Raw genomic sequence first — 19,335 nt, 5'->3', positions numbered from 1 at the left:
ATTAGGAAGGCTGATTTAATGAATAGCATGTCTGTTGGAGAAGATAAAACCATCCTGGAGGTAGTAGTTGCATGACAAAGTATGTGTTTGATACTATGTACCTGGACACTTAAGCGTGATCAAAATGTACCGTGTACTTCGCCGCAAGAACAATATCAACAATAATTGTGGGTTATCAGGAGAGTGCACTCTTTTGAAACTTCAGGTAGAAAAAATAGATACCTTGCAGGTGGTGTCTAATCTGTAACCTGGGGGCCTGCATGCATACAAGTGGAAGATGATTCCTACAAATTTTGTCCAGCCCTCCCCACCTCCCCAAAATCATGAACTTACTTAACGGGTGAGAGGACGAACTTTGTAGGTGACAAACCCTCATGTTGCAATGTCAAAGGCCTGGATGAGCCTGCCAGGGTTGCAAAATGACAAAAGTTTCTACAGGTCCATTTTGTTTGGCTAGAAAATATTTTTAAAAATATAATTACTTTGCTAGCTTGTTACATCTTCGCACTATCTGCCTGGTGCCCACGGAAGTCAGAAGGGAGCAAGGAATTCTGGGAAATTCCACCTGTTGGTGCCAAGAAGCAAAACCTGGGCCTATGTAAGATAAGCCAACCTATTTATTTATTTATTTATTTATTTATTTATTTATTTATTGGCTTTTCAAGACAGGGTCTCTGTGTAACAGACAACTGCCATCTCTGCCTCCGAGTGCTAGGACTAAAGGTATGCACCACCACCCACCCCTGACTCCAGTCAATGCCTTTAACCACCGAGCCATCTCTCCAGCCCTTAGGAAGATGGTAGTGAAGGAGGCAGCACCCCAGGCTGTGTAGAAGACGGCTACGTGGGCAGTAATATGTTGTTTCCACTTTCAACAATGGTCTTCTCAGTCCCTGTCTCCAAAGACGCGCCGGTCCGCCATGAACGACTCGAAGGTTCCAGAAGGCCCTAGCTAGTGTTCAGTCACGAACTGACTACACCAGGCTTTGGTCAGGCCCAGGCCCAGGCCTGCCTGTCCAGCCGTGGCCCCGCCCCCTAGATAGCCCCACCCCCGTTCGGCCCCGCCCCGGTGGACAGCAGCAGGAAGAGCACAGGGCTCCTCCGACGCCGCGGTCGCAAAGGTGCGGAGGGGACGCAGGGTGCAGGCCGGGCGCACTGAACTTCCTGCACGGCAGCCTGTCGCCGCCCGGGCCCAGCCCCGGCCCAGCCCGGCCATGCAGGCCGGCATTCGCCCCTGCCCGAGCCTCTGGAGCACCGCTCGGGGCTCTGCTGCTCTGGCCTGGGAGGCGGGGCCGGCGGCGCGGCGTCATGCATATGCATGAGCAGCGCGGCGGCGGCTCCATTGTGCCCTCCGAGCGGCGGCGGCGCGATGGCGCGGGCGGCGGTGGCCCGGGGGCGGCGGGCGGCGCCGAGGGCGGGCTGAGCGCATGGAGCGGCGCAGGCCGGGGGCCGCGGCGACGGGCCGGGCCGGGCCGGGCGGAGGTGAGCGGCTAGGTGGCGCGGGGCACCGTAGACGAGCGCGGGTGGTGGGGCGCGCAGGTGCGGCAGGTGCGGTGGCAGGTGCGGCCGGTCCCGGAGCGCCGGACGGTTTTGGCTTGGCCGGGTTCTACCGCCCACCTTCGGGTACCTGTCTCCTGCGCCGTGCTATCCGACTCTCTTACCCCTCCGCTGAGTCTTTGTTGGGGTTGGCTCAGGGGTGCAAGTGGCCTTCGGGGGCCTCCTGAGCCGAGGAGGCTGATGGGCCCTCACCCCAGCCTGTCGTTCCAGCTCTGGAGCGGGGCAGGCTCACCTTCACGAAGCACCCCTCGGGTTCCCACTTACGTGCTCACCATCTGGCTGATTCGGGGGCGGGGGTGGGGGGGTAGGGTGGGAGCCGTTACTGGCCCGAGAAGGAGCTGCGCTGCCCCCCTAGGCTGAGGACGCTGACCTGTCAGTCCCTGGCCGGGTTTTTGACAGGCACACCGTTTTCCAAACTGAAACTCAGGCACGAAGGTGCCCTACTCTCCCTAAATTTTTTGTTCTCCTTAGTACCATTAACACCACTCCTATGTGCCCAGTTTTCCCCTCCGGCCCCCCCCCCCAAAGTATCCCGTTCCCTCAAGGTATTATTTTGCCAGCACCCAGTACCTTTCTTACTCCATCACCTTTCCTGCTTGCCTTCCCTATCCTGTGCTCATCCTTCCAGGGTTCCTTCTTTTAGTAGTTAGAGACAGTCTTTGGTGATGTCTTTATCTCATTTGTGTTATTGCAGGAAATTTTGTAGGGACGTAAATAGCACATGTGACCTGATCTATGTGAGTAGGGTGAACACAGACTCACCACGGACATCCCTTGACACTTGAGATTGGTAACTAGGGAGGGAAGCTTAACCTTACTCACCAGAACTGACCTCAAGGCCCTTGATGTGCTCCCAGGGTGTGGAAGCAGGCTGGAGGTATAATGAGGATAAGCAGGTAAGAGACAGGCCCAACGTGTTTAGGGAGCATCCTGATTGCTAGGGTTGATCTGTAAGGGCTGATGACTTAAAGGAGGCCATATAGCCTAGAGTGACCTCCAGGTTCCCATTTTAAACATTGTACATTGAAGTCAGGTTTGGTTAGGCTATTGGCAGATGCTCATTCCTGGAGTCCTTCATGAACAGTTGTCTGCACACTGAGACTAGGAAGTAGGAAGTACTGTTGCCTCACATGCTGGGCAGGCAGGACCTCTAGCCTTCTGGGCACTTGACTACCCTTCCTCTGATACTAGGGACTCTGTCTCTGCCACACTTCAAACCTGTCATATCCTCATTTTTCCCCTCCTGTCATGTGACTTTACTGGGTTGCCTTGAACTCCTAGGCTTAACTGATCTTCCTGGCCCAACCTCCTGCATGGCTAAGACTACAGGTTTACACTATCTCACCTTTTCCTGGAACTGTCATTTCTCTGGGGCCTTTGGTCCCAGTTTCCTTCCTTCCTTCCTTCTTTCTTTCTTTTTTTTTTGAAACAGGGTTTCTCTGTGTAGTCCTGGCTATTCTAAAACTCACTCCGTAGACCAGGCTGTCTTTGACAGAGATCTGCCTACCTCTCCCTCTAGAGTGCAGAGATTAAAGGTGTGTGCCACCACTGCCCACTTTCTTAAGTTGAAGCCTAACCCTAGAACTTCGGAGGAGTGAGCCCTGTTTTGTGAGCTGTTGAGAAGGGCTGGCCTGGCGCAGGAATGTTGGCCGAGTGTGATGCCCATTACTAGATCTTGTTCTTAGCAGCTCAGACAGGTAGAGGTGGATGGAGCCAGAAGACTTGGGGTGTAGCTGCTCTGGACACCTGGAAAGCAAGTTCTCTGGAGCTCAGTGCCTGAGGGAAGACATGACCTGACCCCCAGAAAGACTTGGACTCCTCTATGGCCTTCAGGTCAGAGCAGCTCTGTCAGGGGTCCTGGCTTCTAGCTGCAGTTGCCACACTGAGAGGCCAGGCCTCTTCCCCAGCGCTGCCTTGGAAGTGGGAGGTGGGTCTACACTCAGAATGCCTTTCTATAGTCTGGAGCAGGGGTCCCCTCGATACTACATCTGGAGGCTTGGGGCCTCCTCACCAGACCTACATGTTGAGGTGAACTTAGGAGTTTAGCAGGAAGTCCTCCCAGCAAAGAGAGGCATGCTTAGGGGAACTGGAAGTGTCTGTGGTCTCTGTCCACACAGAGAAGCATTGTGGGTGGAATTCCCCAGACCCATGTGATATAGAAGGCCCTGTGGGTGCCTCTCCACCCTACACCTGCCCTGCTCTCTTCTCCCCAACTCTGTGCATTTCCTAGATCAGAGGCTCTCAAACTGTGGTCAGGTGTGTTAAACATACAAGGCTCAGCACCCAGACTGTCCTGATGACCCTGGGTGGGGCTGGCAGCCTGTCTCACCAGCTGACTGGAATGCTCTGACATTGAGTGTTGCTACCTTAGGTGACTTGAAATGAGGTGAGAGCTTACTGGCTGCCTCTCAGCCAGCCTGGTTCCCTCCCTGCTTGGGACAGCAGAGTGATCCTGGCCAACCCCCAAAACCCAGCAGGTTTTTGAGGGGAAGGGTGTTTGCTACTGGTGATGTGGTTTTGTGATTATGTAGTTTTGTTTTGAGACAGGGTCTCACTATGTTATCTAGGTAGGCCTTGAACTCATGACCCTTTTGCCTTTGTCTCCCAGTTGTGATTTCATGTAGGCACCACCACACTAGGCTAGTCTAGAACTCATCATCTAGTCAAAGCTGGCCTTGAACCCCTGATCCTCATTTCTCTACCTCCCCAGTGCTAGGGTTATAGGCATGGATCACCATATCCTGGTTTCGCTAAACATTTTATTGTGAGATAATTGTAGCTATATCCAGTTGTAAGAAATATCACAGAACGATTCCTTGTATCTCTACCCAGTTTCCTCCAAATGGTAACATTTTGCAAAACTGTAGTAAAACATCACTCTGGGAGCAATACATTGCTACAGTCAGAAGGAGCCTTTCTGTGGTGGATTTATATTCACAGCCATCTTCCTTCTGCTGAAGTTATAGACATGAAAGATCATCCTCCACACTCATCATTTAATTCCTGGCCACCGTTAACCTGTTTACAGTTTTCCTAATTTCGGCAGATGATTGAATCATACAATATAGCACCAGTAATTGGCCTTTTGCACTCAACAATTTCTGGGAAAGATTCATCTAGAATAGGCTGTAGTGTTAACAGTAGTGTGTTCCTTCTGGCATCTGGACTGTGGGTGTCCTGCACTGATGTAACTATTCTTTCATTAAAGGACACCTGGGCAGTTTCCAGTCTTTGGCTGTGACATTCATATGTAGGTTGGTCTGTAAACATAAGTTGACATCTCTGAGCTACATCCCCCAGAGTAGAGTTACTGGGTTGTACTGTGGTAGCTGCAAGCTTGGATTTATAAGAAATGTCCAGACTCCCAGAGTAGCTATGCCTTTCATTTTACATTCTCATGGGCAACACATGTGAGGTCTAGTTTCTCCTTGCCAGCGTTTTATGATGTCACTTCTTAATCTTAGCTGTTCTATTTTCCTGACAAGATGCTAAGCACTTTTCCTTCGGTTATTTGCCATTTATGTTTTCTTTAAAGAAGTCTATTCATGTGTTTTGCTGATTTTCTATTTGGATTTTGTTTTAATAATAATTTGAGCTGGGCAGTTGTGGCATACAACTTAATCCCAGCACTGGGGAGTCAGATGGATCTCTGTGAGTTTGAGACCAGCTCGGTCTACAGAGCAAGTTCCAGAACAGCCAGGGCCACACAGAGAAACCCTGTCAAAAAAACAATAATGATAATGATGATGATGATAATAGTAATAATAATATAACAACAATTATTATTATTATTTAATTTGTTATGTATTTTAGGTGGCACCTCTTTTGGAACAGGTGTAAGCATTTCTTCCAGTGTTTATCATATCTTATAATCCTTTTATCAGATCTTCCACAGAAAAGTTTTTAATTTTATTTTATGGATCAAATTTAGATTTTCTATCAAAGCTAAAAACTTTACTTAGCCTAGATCCTGTGGAGTTTCTTTTACCTTTTTCTAAACATTTTACAGGTTTGGATTTTACATTTGAACCTAGAACCTAGTTCATTTTGGCATATGGTGTGAGTTGGTTGTTGTAGTGAGACTCACACTCAGAGCATAGCATGTGCAGACACAAAACAATGTCCTGCCACCAAGCTGCATCTAGAGATGCTCCCACCCCATCACATTTTGTGTCTGAAGTTTTTTGTTTACTGATAGAACTCTAACTGCTCCTGCACCATTTGTTGGAGATGTCCTTCCTCTGATTTGCTTTGGTGTCTCTGGGAGTTTTTGTGTGGCTATTTCCCATCTCTTCTCTCTTCCATTAAGTCATGCTTCTGTCTTGATTCCTGTTACCTATTTCCTGACATCCACTTGGTTGTTCTAAACCCCACATGTCAGGTCTTGAGAAGTTCTTCCCACCAGGTCACCCTGCCAGGATCCAGCAGTAGCAACATAGATGCCAGCCTCTGCTGCCAAGCTGGCACATTCTGTCTTCAGCTGCCTAGGCAGGACTTCACCTGGGCAGAATCAAGTCTAGTTTGCCTCTGAGGGCTAGGGGACAGATTCCTGTGGAAGGGGTTTCTGTACCCCTGATTAGTTCTCTTCCCTGTGAGCCTGGTGCTGGGTGTGGGAAGGACCCCTGGGAGCCTAAAGCTGCCCAGGCAGGGCCAAGTCACAGTCCCTTTTCTCTCTTTCTCTCACCTGTTCTGGGGCTTTGTGTGTGTAGCCCTGCCCTGCAGAGCTTCCAGGTCTGTACTGAGCCTTGTGTGGTAAGCACAAAGCAATGTTTGTTCCAGAGCTGAGTGGGTACTGGGTTATTCCTTCCTCCTCTAGACAAGAGGCTTGTGAGTACTGAGTGGCAAGATGGAAAACACCAGATTTGAGCATGTTTCAAAAGACACGTGGCAATCACATAACCCCTACTATGAAAAGGTTTCAGACAGTAACACCCAGGCCTTCCCAAGGTTCCCCTGAGAAGTGCCCAACACATGGCTTGTGTGACCCTCTGGTAAGACCAAGCAGAGGTAGGCATGCATGTAGTTGAGGGTATATTAGGACCTGAGCAGATGAGGCACTGAGAAGGGTAGTGAGCGGAAGTCTTCTGGTGCCAGCCACTGGTCTTACCTGCTGTAGCCTCACCTGCCTACCAGCTGCTGCTAGGGTTTTCTAAGAATGAAGCCCAGTTGGTCCCATTATATAGATGTGCTTTTTAGCATGCTCTCACTTGTGGATACCCCCATACACACCTGTTGTGCTGTGTGTGTCACTGTCATGTTGGGAACTCACAAGTGTCACAGATGGGTCTGTGGGAGGCAAGACCCTACACATGCCTGCTCCCCTCAAGTTGTCTGGATCAGCTTGAAGGTCCTATGGTCTGAAGCCCTTCTGCCACCCTCTTGATAGGAAAGAGCTGCCAGCCAGGGGCTGGGTTGGTGCCTGTGTCCTGTGTCAGCCGTGTTGGTACAGCCGCCCTAAGGCCAAGCTGGTGGATTGACTGCTGTTGTACATCTGCTTCCTGACTTTCCCAGCCTCCGCCTCAAAGAACACTTAGGCTCTGCTCCTTTTCAGGTCTCTGGGCTCCCCTGGGTGGATGCTACCCCTATTGGCTATCCCTCTGACCTTCACTCCAGGGCCTGTTGAGCCTTCCTGGCTTTATATGGTTATAGTGTGGGGAAGGGTATGTGGGAAGTATTGGATATCAGAAAGTCCTTTTCCAGGATTGGTCCAATGGCTTAAGATGACAGGGCCCTTGTTAGAGTTGCTTCGCACTATATTCTGGGCTGATATCTGCCAACATTACTGCCTTGGCTTTGTCCATGTTACCATGAGCATCCTGCCCTCTCCCTCCTGTCCAGCAGCCGGAGCAGCAACTCCAGATAAGTTCCAGCACATTGGGCCTGTAGGCTGCTCCATCACCAATGAACCCCATGAACCCCATGAAACCTGCCCTGCCCCCTGCACCACACGGGTGAGTGTGGGCTTCTGTGGCCTGCCTCTAGCAAGCCCTGGGCCTTCTAACCCTGCCTTACCAGCTGCTCTCTCTATAGTGATGGTTCATTTGCATATGAGTCTGTGCCTTGGCAACAAAGTGCCACTCAGCCAGCTGGGTCACTGTCCGTGGTCACTACTGTGTGGGGAGTTGGCAACGCAACTCAGAGCCAGGTGAGTGTATACCAGGGCCATCCTCCCCTCACCCTCAGGATCCAGAGCCTTGGTGGTGCCTCTACCATCTTAGGGCTCCAAGAATAAGGAACCAAGAAGACTGGCTTAAGCACAAGAATGGGGCTTCCTGAGGGTCTCAAGTCACTAGGTGCCTATCTTTTGTATTATCCTGGGATGCCTTCCCCTGGCTCCATAGAGCCCTCCAGTCAGAGCTGTAGACAACCACTCCTCCCACCCCATATCCTCCCCCATTTGCTGGGCATCTCTTGAGACCTAGCACTTTAGAGCTGTGTCTTGAAGACAGTAGTTTGGCTGGTCCTGTTTGGTGACTCCCACTTCCTTGTAGGTTTTGGGGAACCCCATGGGCCCTGCAGGAAGCCCCCCTGGTGGCTCCATGATGCCTGGTGTGGCAGGTGGCAGCTCTGCCTTGACCTCCCCGCAGTGCCTGGGACAGCAGGCGTTTGCTGAAGGCGGTGCTAGCAAGGGCTACGTACAGCAAGGCGTGTATGGCCGAGGAGGCTACCCTGGGGGATCCAGTTTCACTACTGGGTAAGCAGGGCCCCTCACCTGGCCAGTGACTTGAAGCCATCAGCCTGGCAGTCCTGCAGAAGGGTTAGATGTTGCCTGCTCCTCCTCCACTGTCTCTAGTAGCTACAGTAGAAGTTCTATTAAGAATGGAAGAATGGGCTTCTCCTGAGTGCTGTGTGTCCCAGAGCAAGCCTTTGTAGACAGTAAGGCAGTCCTATGTCACCTACAGGTATGCGGGTGCCCCTGGAGGCCTGGGGCTCCCCACACATGCAGCACGGCCCTCAACTGACTTTACACAAGCAGCTGCAGCAGCCGCCATGGCTGCTGCTGCAGCCACAGCCACAGCCACAGCCACAGCCACTGTGGCTGCCCTGCAAGAGAAGCAGAGCCAGGAGCTAAGCCAATATGGAGCGGTAAGGCCCCCTCAAGCTCCTTCCATGTGGTGGTAATTATAGGTGGGCTTGGTGGGTTTGGCAAGGCAGCAGGTTTTGGGTACAAGTGTGGACTGTGCTGGGATTTCGTGAGGCCAGAGAGAGACAGAGACAGAGAGAGAGAGAGAGAGAGAGAGAGAGAGAGAGAGAGAGAGAGAGAGAGAGCGAGAGAGAGCGCAGAGACAGAGAGAGAGACAGAGAGAGAGAGAGAGAGAGAGATAGATCATGGCAGCAGCTGAGAGTGAGTGGGATCTGACCATTCCTCTTTTTTCTCTTCTCAGATGGGAACTGGGCAGTCTTTTAACAGCCAGTTTCTACAGCATGGAGGTCCTCGAGGGCCCAATGTGCCTCCTGGCATGAACCCTTCAGGCATGGGAGGAATGATGGGCCCCTCTGGCCTTTCCTCCATGGCCATGAATCCTACCCGGGCAGCAGGCATGACACCCTTGTATGCAGGACAGCGACTGCCTCAGCATGGGTACCCTGGGCCTCCCCAGGGGCAGCCACTGCCTCGACAGGGCGTCAAGAGAGCCTACTCAGAGGTGAGGATCTCGCTGGGTCCTAGATGATGATTCAGCTACCCAAGTGCCCTCCAAGTTATGACAAGGATGGCATCTGGAGTGAAAGAGGACTGCCTCTGCCCAGCAGGGTCACATACACGCACGTATCCTCACATGTATGTGTGTGTGTGTGTGTGTATACACACATACATACATACACGTACGTATATATATATACATACGTATCCTCACATATATACGTGCATGGCAAACTGCTCCCCTGATACCTCTCTTTCCCTGTGCTTCTACTTCTCAGGTATATCCTGGACAGCAGTATCTGCAAGGAGGCCAGTATGCAGCCAGCACTGCCCAGTATGCTCCTGGCCCTGGGCAGCCCCCTGGCCCTGCATCCTCCTACGGAGGACACAGACTACCCCTACAGCAGGGTATGGCCCAGTCCCTGTCTGCCCCTGGCCCCACGGGACTGCATTACAAGGTAGGACTGGCTCCCATGGGCTTGGACTGGGTTGAGTGCCACAGGACTCAGTGGGCCTTTAGGCGGGTTGGCCAGGGAATCCTAGTTAGTACAAGAACAGCTCTTAGGTTGACTGGTCTGGTTCTATGGTATGTACGCACGTACATCCATACACACACACACACACACACACACACACACACACACACACACACACGGATAATTGGTGTAGTGAACAGTAAATAGGCTTCCGAGCCATTCTTTGTGAAGCTGTGCATTTCACTCCCTCCCTCCTCCACCCTGCATCCTGCCTGACCTCTGTCTAAAAGACAGGCCCTTGTGGGCAGTGCACTCTGTCTGCCATTAGGATGAGCAGACCTCGCTTGGAGCCTGGGTAGGCAGGATGATGGGGCTAAGAAGGGGAAGGCAGAAGGGGCGTTGTGTGCACTTACCTTTCAGCCCTTCCAACTTGGAAGGTCACTCCTGTTTCATGTAGTGTTAACATTTTTCATTATGACATCAGTAATGTTTCTTCTGAATTATGGGAGGTGTAGAGAATGCACAGATCAGACCTCTACAGGGTCTAGGATTGAGCCTAGAGGGTCAGTGCAGGGCAGGCCAGAGCCCCAAGCACACTCAGTTTTCTCTCCCACAGCCCACAGAGCAGTTCAACGGGCAGGGCGCCAGCTTCAACGGGGGCAGCATCAGCTACAGCCAGCCTGGCTTGAGTGGGGTACGGGGCTTGGCAGGGGTGGATGGGCTGGGAGGCTCACTGGGTGGAAAGAGGGCACTCGGGCAGGAGGAAGTGTAGGTGCCCTGCCAAGGACTCCAGGGCTGCCTCCTGCCCACCTGTGTTCTGATGGTGTCCACGGGTGCTCTGTGAACAGACTGCCCTCCCGCCCTGCCATTCTGCTTTGACTGTTTACACTCCACCTCTGCAGCCTTCCCGCTCCGTCCCCGGTTACCCCAGCTCCCCACTGCCGGGGAATCCCACACCACCCATGACGCCTAGCAGCAGTGTTCCCTACATGTCTCCAAGCCAGGAAGTCAAGTCTCCTTTCCTGCCTGACCTCAAGCCAGGCCTCACCTCCCTGCACCCATCACCCTCTGGTGAGTGTTTATTTTAAGGACAACATCCACCTGAGGTTTCAGTAGCTTGGGTAGTGAAGACTCAACAGAGTCCTAGAGGGAGCTTAGAAAACCAGGGGTAGTTGCTAGACCCCAAGAAAAGCCCAATGGCTGCTTCATAAGAGCCAGAAGCTTAGATCCCATCCTCTTGTTTCGCATTGCAGCCCTGTCCAGATCTGTCTGTGAACCCTAAATGACCCCTCAGCAGCTCAGTCCTGCTATGAACCCTTACTTCAGGGAGACTTCTGTGGAAGAAGCTAGCATCCTAAAACCTTGAGATGAACAGTAGGGTGGTCTAGTCTGAATGTGCTTTCTAGGTTGGAACCATGTCCTGTGACTGTGTTGAGAATGTGATTGCACTGTGCTTGATAACCAAGGCAGGAAAGAACATGCAGGCTGTGGGCCCACGTTTTAAGAAGAAACCCTGATGGGAGCCCCGTTTGCAGGAGTATCATCTTCTCCAGAGTGTCTGGCCAGGGTTGAGTTAGGGTTTGGGGCTCTAGGTGCAGAAGTGTTCTTGAGGGGCAAGATCCCTTGGCAAGGTACCAACTCATGGCCAGCATACCTCTGCCCTCAGGAAGTGTCCCTTGTGATGAATTGCGCCTGACCTTCCCAGTTCGAGATGGGGTGGTCCTGGAGCCCTTCCGCCTGCAGCACAACCTGGCTGTGAGCAACCATGTCTTCCAGCTCCGAGATTCTGTCTACAAGACCCTGATGCTGAGGTGGGTCTCACTACCATCCTGCCCCTGGGCCCTAGCTGCACACTGTGGCCTCCCATCATCTTCTTCCTTGCTAGGCCTGACCTGGAGCTGCAGTTCAAGTGCTACCACCATGAGGACCGGCAGATGAACACCAACTGGCCAGCATCTGTGCAGGTCAGCGTCAATGCCACACCTCTCAGCATCGAGCGTGGAGACAACAAGACCTCGCACAAGCCCCTCTACCTGAAGCATGTGTGCCAGCCAGGTCGCAACACCATCCAGATCACTGTCACCGCCTGCTGCTGTGTGGGTAGTCTGTGGGGCTGTGGGCAGGGTTTGCGCTGGGGCCAGCTGACACACCCCCGGGTTATATCTCCTATGGGGTTTGAGAGCTAGTGGGTGAGGGTCTTTATCCTTGAGAAACAAGATGTTGCTTTTCTTTCTATTTTAATTATGTCAAAGAAACCAAGCTGTACAGAAAGCTCATGGAAGATGTTCTGCACTGGTCTGGGCCTCACCAGGTTCCAGTGGGCAGGATCCCAAGTAGACCTTGAGCTGCAGGCCACCAGAAGCCATGCTGATTGAGATGGCATAGAGATAGGGTGGCTCAGAAGCCACATCATGTCAGGAGTTCCAGGGACTTGAGGTGATTGTGTTTTGACAGAGAACTAGACAGTGGTTGAGCAATACCAGAGTGCCCTGCAGAGGGCTAAGACAGTGTGGTATCAAAATAAAAAAGCCTCTGCCTATGTGTCAGCACTCAGGAGGGCCTAGCTGCCGGGAAGGTGACTGGCTTGGCTTGCTTCTCTCTGTGCCCCACTCACCATATACCATCCCTCACTCTGTTGCAGTCCCACCTCTTCGTGCTGCAGCTGGTGCACCGTCCGTCTGTCCGCTCTGTGCTGCAGGGCCTCCTCAAGAAACGCCTCTTGCCAGCTGAGCACTGCATCACCAAGAGTGAGTGCTCTCTCCTCCTCGGCGTCTGTGCTGTGTCCAGGCTGAGCCCTGCCCTGTGGCCCAGGGGCCATTTCCTCTCAGACTAGTGGTTCTTCCCCAGGGGCACTGGTTACCTCCAGGCTCTCCTGAGAGTGAGAGCCTTTAATTGAGCAGGACTGGGTCCCTGGTTAGCTCACGGTATTGGGGACCTTTACTCAAGTCCTTTCCCCTGTCAATGTCAGTAAAGCGGAACTTCAGTAGCGGCACCATCCCTGGCACCCCTGGGCCCAATGGAGAGGATGGGGTGGAGCAGACGGCTATCAAGGTGTCCCTGAAGTGCCCCATCACCTTCCGCAGGATTCAGCTCCCAGCCCGTGGTCACGACTGTCGCCACATACAGGTGTGTGGTCCCTGTAGACATGTGTTGAAATTTGTTGCCCTTAAGATATTTTGAGCTTGTAGAGAAACCAGTTGCCTCAGTATTGACTGGAATTTAGGTGGAAACTGAGAAACTGCTTAGTAATATTAGAAAAAAAGAATAGTTAGGGGTGTGTGTGGAGGGGTAACCAGGAAGGGAATACCATTTGAAATGTAAATGAATAAAATGATTAAGAAAGAAGAGACCAGGGAACCTGGAAGGGTTCTATTTCTAGCATTTACCCAACTGAAATGCACACTAGTGTCCATAGCTGCAACCTGTAAAAGCTTCAGATAAAGACGTGTTTACCAGCAGTTTAGAGAAATATTTTAAGCCTGGTATGGTGATCTATACCTGTAATCCCAGATCTCAGGATCTGAGGCAGTAGGATCTTAAGTGGAAAGCTAGTCTGGGATACATAATGACAATCTGTCTCAGGTATTTTCCCCCTTGAGATAGGACCTCAGATACCCAGGCTGGCCTCAGACTCACTATGTAGTGGGATGAACCTGAATTTCTAATCATCTTGCCTCAAGCTCCCAAGTACTGAGATGTCAGGCAGACACCACCTTACTCAAGTGTTGGAAAAACAATCTTTTCAGCCTCATCCTCTTTGTCGGATGGGACCCCAGTATCTCAGCTGGCAGACCAAAAAGACAGACCCAGCACAGGGGCCTGGCCTCCTTGCTCCCCCCGCCCCAGATTAGTTTTGGTCCTTTGAAACATAATCACAATTTTTTCTACATATGTACATGTTTGTTTGTGACATGTAGCTCCAGCTGTCATGTAGACCAGTCTGGCTTCAAACACAGAGGTCTACCTGCCTCTGCCCCCCGAACACTGGGGTTAAAGGCATGCAACACCCCAGCCTGTTTTGGGTGAAGGGATTCCTTGTGGATACTTGCTTTGATTCTAGGGCATCACAGTGCTGGGAAAGGCTGTTTGGGGCATCCCAAACTGAGTTTCTTACAGACAGTGCTGCAGTAGAAACCTGATACCTTAAAGATATACCTAAATAAGTCAACTTTCCTAAAGACTGTCAGCACAACCCTGTCCACCGAGGTGGTGAGAATGACCTCTCCGTCTCTCCACAGTGCTTTGACCTGGAGTCATACTTACAGCTCAACTGTGAGCGGGGGACCTGGAGGTGCCCAGTGTGCAAGTGAGTCAATCTTGTTTATGATGAGGGGAGAGCTGCTGCTTCCTCAGAGGATGAACCACAAAATAGCGTCAAGAAGGGCTCTCTAACACAGACCAGAGCAGCCCATCTCAGGGCAGAAAGCACCTACTAGGTGGCCTTGCACAGCATCTCCTCACACTGGGCTACCATAGTGGTTTATCCAGGGTCACCTTACATAGGGTCACCTGATACATGCCATGCTGCAAACACAGGGGCCCTTACAGAGTCATTTCACATAGGTGATAAGAGCTGGACTAAACAGTCTCCTTTGGTTTCTACAGCAAGACGGCATTGCTGGAGGGCCTGGAGGTGGATCAGTATATGCTAGGCATCCTGATTTATATTCAGAAGTAAGTGTCTTTTTCCTGCTACCCCTGAATCTCTGGCCACCAGAGGGCAGTCCTGGAGTGAGTGTGGTCTTCGGAGCCTCTTCCCACAGTGGAGCAGCTCCACTCCCAGCCAGTGCCTACTGCACATCTGCTAAGTGCTCTGAAGGTTTCTGGGTAGAAGAGTGTTAGAGCAGAAGGCCTGCTTGGGAGCTTCCTGACAGCTGAATAGGGCAGCAGGTGCTGGGCGGTTGGCAGATGACCACACCCATCTGTCCCTGCTTAGCTCAGACTACGAGGAGATCACCATCGACCCCACGTGCAGCTGGAAGCCAGTGCCTGTGAAGCCTGACCTACACATCAAGGAGGAGCCAGACGGGCCAGTGCTGAAGCGCTGCCGCACTGTGAGCCCTGCCCATGTGCTCATGCCCAGTGTGATGGAGATGATTGCAGCCCTGGGCCCTGGCGCTGCCCCCTTTGCCCCATTGCAGCCCCCTTCGGCCCCTGCCCCCAGCGACTATCCCAGCCAGGGTGAGTATGGCATCCCCAGGCTTGAACCTCAGGTGACCTTGGGCAAATGACACATCCTCTCCAGATCAGTCTCCTTGCCTGTGGCAGTGTTGCAGCCACACCGTTACAAGGACTGTGCTGAGGATGCCTGCCCTTCATGTCCCATCTCTGGCATGGTGGGGAAGTCATGGTGGACCATGACTCTAGGAAGCAGGGTAGTGTGGCTTCCACCTTCTCTGCTCTTCACTGAAATACTTCCATTTGGGGTGTCCCTCAAGGTCTTACACTGCATGTGTATTGCACTTGGTTGTGGTGGGTCCCTTTCCATCTCTTGAGGTCTGTCTCCTACAGCTGCCCCGGGTTCGGCCCCTGGCCGTGATGGGAAGGCAGGTAGAATTACTGCCTGGATGGCTGCGCGCACGCACACACACACACACACACACACACACACGCACACACCTACACACCTTGCCCTAGCCACCTTTCCACCTGACATGTCCACCTCTCTGAGCTTCCTGTCTGACTTTCCTCTTGTAGGTTCCAACTTCCTGGGGCCTGGAACCTTCCCAGAATCCTTCCCATCGGCTACACCCACTACCCCAAACCTTGCTGAGTTTACCCAGGGGCCACCCCCAATCTCCTACCAGTCTGACATTCCCAGTAGCCTCCTGACTCCAGACAAGTCTGCTCCTTGCCTCCCAGGCCAGGTTAGTGCTATGTACAGAGGCCCATGAGTGAGAGTCTCCAAGGAGGCCTTGAACTATTCTTACAAGTTTTTTCTCCATCCTCAGATGGCACCAGCAGGCCACCTGGACCCAGCCCATAATCCTGGACCACCAGGACTGCACACTCCCAACCTCGGGCCCACCCCAGGCACCCAGCTACACCATCCAAACCCTTCCCCTGCATCCCGGCAGCCCCTGGGCCAACCAAACACAGGGCCCATCAGCGAACTGGCCTTCAATCCTGCCACGGGCATGATGGGGCCTCCCAGCATGACTGGGGCAGGGGAGGCCTCAGAACCAGCTCTGGATGTAAGTAACCAGTCCCATGCTGGGGATCGGTCCCTGGGTCTACACACCTTGCTTCATGAAGGGATGACAGCGAACCTTCAGGAGGGAATGCTACCCATGGTCAGCTGTTCCACACAGGTTATACCTGGAATAGCTATAGGGTACCAGGTATCTGTGTGTGGTTAATGAATGACCTGCTCTTAGAGGCTTTGGAGCCTGGGTATGTGAAGCTCACAGCACTGTCCTCAGAGCCCAACATGACCTGGACATTTATTCAGTTCTGCATCTTGATGACACAGGCAGTTTGTGAGCAGAAGCATAAGTGTGTGTGTTCACTGTCCTTGGACCACAATAAAAACTCACTGAAGTTCCCCAAGAGGAAGATGAGGAGCAGGCCAGAGCAGAAAGCCCCAGAGGCATGGAATCCTACCACTTGCCCTGGGCCCTGAGAATTACACTGGAGATCCTTTCTCAGGCCTGTACATCTCCCATGCCACTTCCAGTTGTACTGACTGGTTCCTGGGAACTGTGCCTTAATCTATTGTCCTGTAGCAGCCTTCCATGAGGAGATAAGGCAGCTTCATACAGCCAGATGGCTTCTCTCAGGCACCTGGCATTTGGCAGGGGAAGGGCAATTTAGCATCCCCCTGGGCCTAGGGCCAGGACAGCATGGCCACTGGACATGAAGAGTCTAAGACCAAAGCAGCTAATGTGTTTGTTTTGTCCTCAGCTGCTCCCAGAACTGACCAATCCTGATGAACTGCTCTCTTACCTGGGTCCACCTGACCTCCCCACAAACAGCAGTGATGATCTGCTCTCGCTCTTTGAGAACAACTGATCCTGTGTTAACCCCTGGTCTGGCGAAGATACACTCAAAGATATCACCACAGCCTTCCCTTCTCACCCAGCCCCACAGGATGCCTGCCGGTTCTCCCTGAATCTCCCACTGCACACACTCTGAGCTGGGGCCTGCCACTGCCAGCCCCTGATAAACTGGAAGCAGCCCTGTGTTCCAAGGGGCCCCAGGCCCGTGGTCCTCACACCCTCCATCAAGCTCACTGCTACAGAATGGTTCTTGTGAGGTGTCCTACAGGCCCCGACAGCCCCATGTGCACAACCCTCTGCCCCAGACTCATGGCCTTGCACTTGTCCTTCCACCCTGCCTGCTCCCACCCAGCCTGCATTGTCCAGCACTGATCCTTCTGTTTCTGCTCCTCCTCAGAAGAGCTGGCTGGTGAGGCTGGCTCTGTACCCTTGGTCTGCGGCTCCAGTGGCCTGAGCCTGGCAGCCTCAGAACCATACAGAGCACCAGTCTTTGGGGGCCTGGCGCTCCCACCCAGCTGAATCTGGTTCAGGGGTTCCTCCCTTCACCCTGAGCTTCAGGCAGAGGCTGGTGTGGGAGCAATAAAGCACAACAATGTACATAGTGTAGAAATGCTAACAGCTGGGAAAGGGAGGGACAGCTATTTACGTCAGCATGTTCCTCTGTGGACTGGCCTGCGCCTTCCATGTGGTGTCTGCCCCTTACTGAGCACAGACAGCTCACGGGGAGGTTCAACTCCTCTAGGGGTGGGCTTTCAGACTCAGCTCTATGTAAATTCTCCAGTGAGCTGCTCCCCCGAGTTTCTCTTTTCTGTGAAAGTGAAGAATTAGTACAGCTGTGTTTTTTAACCACCTCAGCTCCACCCTGCAGCCCACACCCAGGTGGGGGAGGCCATTGCATCTGCTGGCAAAGCGCCTGGGCCTGCAAGCAGGGTGCTGGCCTGTTGTGTCTCCTGTCTGTGCAATCTATTAAAGGACTCCCTCTTGGTGGGCCTGGCTGAGTCCTTCCTTTGTGCTGAGGGGCTGTGGCCTTCCTGTTCTTAGCACCCCAAATAAAAATCTAGATGTTTTCATCCAAGCTCAGGCTATCCCTGAGCTGTGGTAAATTTCCTTTACCCTGGAATTTTCCAAGTTGGCTTCAGCTGCAGAGCTATTTTGTAAAGTGTCTCAGGCTTGCCCTGGAGACATTTGCCACCATGTCACCTTCCCTGGGTGTGCCCTAGGGCAGGGAGCCAGCTATCTGTCAAGTGACTGCAGCACTGCCAGGGGCCTCAGGCCAGGGCCCAGTGGGGTTTGAGCCTGTGCTCACTGCCCCTTTTGGCCTGGGCCCTGCCCAGGCAGCATTTCCTGTATAACAGGAAAGGTGAGAACCAGGGAGGGGTGAGGGGAATCCTCGGCTGGCTGCCAAAGCATTGCCTGCAGCGCTGGAGGAGGCTGCTGGGGAAGAAGGAACCAGCAGAGATTCAGTAGCTGTCTTTGACATTTGAGAACACACTGGTGACCCTCTCATTACCCTACCGAGCCCGGTTCCCGCTTTTCTGTCTTCTTACTTAGAGTGGGGGAAGGGACAGAAGTGGAGAAAACAGCAGTGGGCCAGGGCCAGGGCCGGGAATGTAAGGACACCACAGCAATATGCTGGCTACAGCCTCTGCTGGGGAAGGGAAGGAAGAGCTGGACAAGTTTAGGGTAGGGGGCAGGATTAGAAGAGCCAGGATGCTAGCATAGACTCAGGTACTTGGAACGTTGAGAGCCTAGAGACCAGCAGCACCATAGCCATTTGTCCTGAACTTCTTTTGGACCTGACGACAGCCATCCAGAAGAAGGTCCAACCTCAGAAGGTGGACAAGTGATTGAGGAATAGCTGCCAGTCGCTGTTCGTCGCTGTGCATGAGTGTCAGGAAAGGTAGAAACCCAGTCCAAGGTTTTTAGGAAGCTCAAGGCTAATGAGCTACACGGAACTTTAATGCATTCCTTTTTAACAAAGCAAGGCCATGGACTTGTCCCCTGTGGAGACCCAGTGAGTGCTGCTGGCTTCAGGGCTTTCTGCCTCATCACACTTGCTTTGTCACTATAATCTTACATATGTGCCAAATATTACATAACTTTAATAAAATTGGCTAGACCTGACGTACAGAATACATGTTCTCAATACAACATGTCTCATGCCCCAGGATATATAGTATGTCTCAGGCAGTTAGATTGGAACCTGCTGTCTTTTTGCAGTGGGGTCCCAGCAGACAAGTAGGAAGGAAACAAATTTGGAAATCATCTGGTTTTGAGATGAGACAAGCTCTCCATGAAGCCCAGGCTAGCCTCCTCATCCCGCCTTGCCTGAGCACTAGAATTCTGTGCACCATCACACCGTCTTTTAACAACTGATAGGTTAAAAAAAAAAAATGCAGGCAAATGAAAACATAGTATACTCAACCTTAAAAACCAGAGCAAGAAAGGCATGAATAACCTTGTTGTGAGACAGGATCTCACTAAATCTGGCTGTCCTGGAACTCACTATGTAGAACAGGCTAGCCTTGAACTCTCAAGAGATCAACCTGCTGCCTCCTGTATGCTTGGATTCAAAACATGCACCCCCAAAGCATCCAATAACCTACTTTTAAAAGGTGGGATTCTTAAGGCTGGAGAGGGGGCTCAGCACTGGCTGTTCCCA

At 52.3% G+C, this 19,335-nt stretch overlaps 1 protein-coding gene across 7 annotated transcripts; it reads left to right on the top strand.

The window, feature by feature from the left end:
• The first annotated feature begins 1,100 nt into the window (after nucleotides 1-1,100).
• Zmiz2 (zinc finger MIZ-type containing 2) lies at nucleotides 1,101-17,743 on the top strand. 7 transcript variants are annotated; one of them, XM_034508600.2, is made up of 20 exons: nucleotides 1,101-1,121; nucleotides 6,944-7,108; nucleotides 7,399-7,508; nucleotides 7,588-7,702; nucleotides 8,049-8,251; nucleotides 8,460-8,643; nucleotides 8,943-9,203; nucleotides 9,478-9,657; nucleotides 10,292-10,369; nucleotides 10,578-10,746; nucleotides 11,342-11,486; nucleotides 11,561-11,771; nucleotides 12,317-12,422; nucleotides 12,644-12,801; nucleotides 13,914-13,981; nucleotides 14,281-14,349; nucleotides 14,612-14,856; nucleotides 15,373-15,542; nucleotides 15,627-15,869; nucleotides 16,579-17,743. In XM_034508600.2, exons 3-20 carry the CDS (start codon nucleotides 7,459-7,461, stop codon nucleotides 16,684-16,686), a joined length of 2,763 nt encoding a protein of 920 aa, XP_034364491.1. In that variant the 5' UTR covers nucleotides 1,101-1,121; nucleotides 6,944-7,108; nucleotides 7,399-7,458; the 3' UTR covers nucleotides 16,687-17,743. The 7 variants fall into 7 exon arrangements, with proteins under 7 accessions (XP_034364491.1, XP_034364495.1, XP_034364493.1 ...); XM_034508603.2 differs by lacking the exon at nucleotides 1,101-1,121 and adding an exon at nucleotides 1,153-1,482 and having other exon boundaries at nucleotides 8,145-8,251; XM_034508601.2 differs by lacking the exon at nucleotides 1,101-1,121 and adding an exon at nucleotides 1,153-1,482 and having other exon boundaries at nucleotides 7,396-7,508.
• Nucleotides 17,744-19,335: the final 1,592 nt, after the last annotated feature.

Source organism: Arvicanthis niloticus, chromosome 7, assembly GCF_011762505.2.
Source record: "Arvicanthis niloticus isolate mArvNil1 chromosome 7, mArvNil1.pat.X, whole genome shotgun sequence".
Lineage (NCBI taxonomy): Eukaryota > Metazoa > Chordata > Mammalia > Rodentia > Muridae > Arvicanthis > Arvicanthis niloticus.
This window is presented reverse-complemented; position numbering and strand designations above follow the sequence as displayed.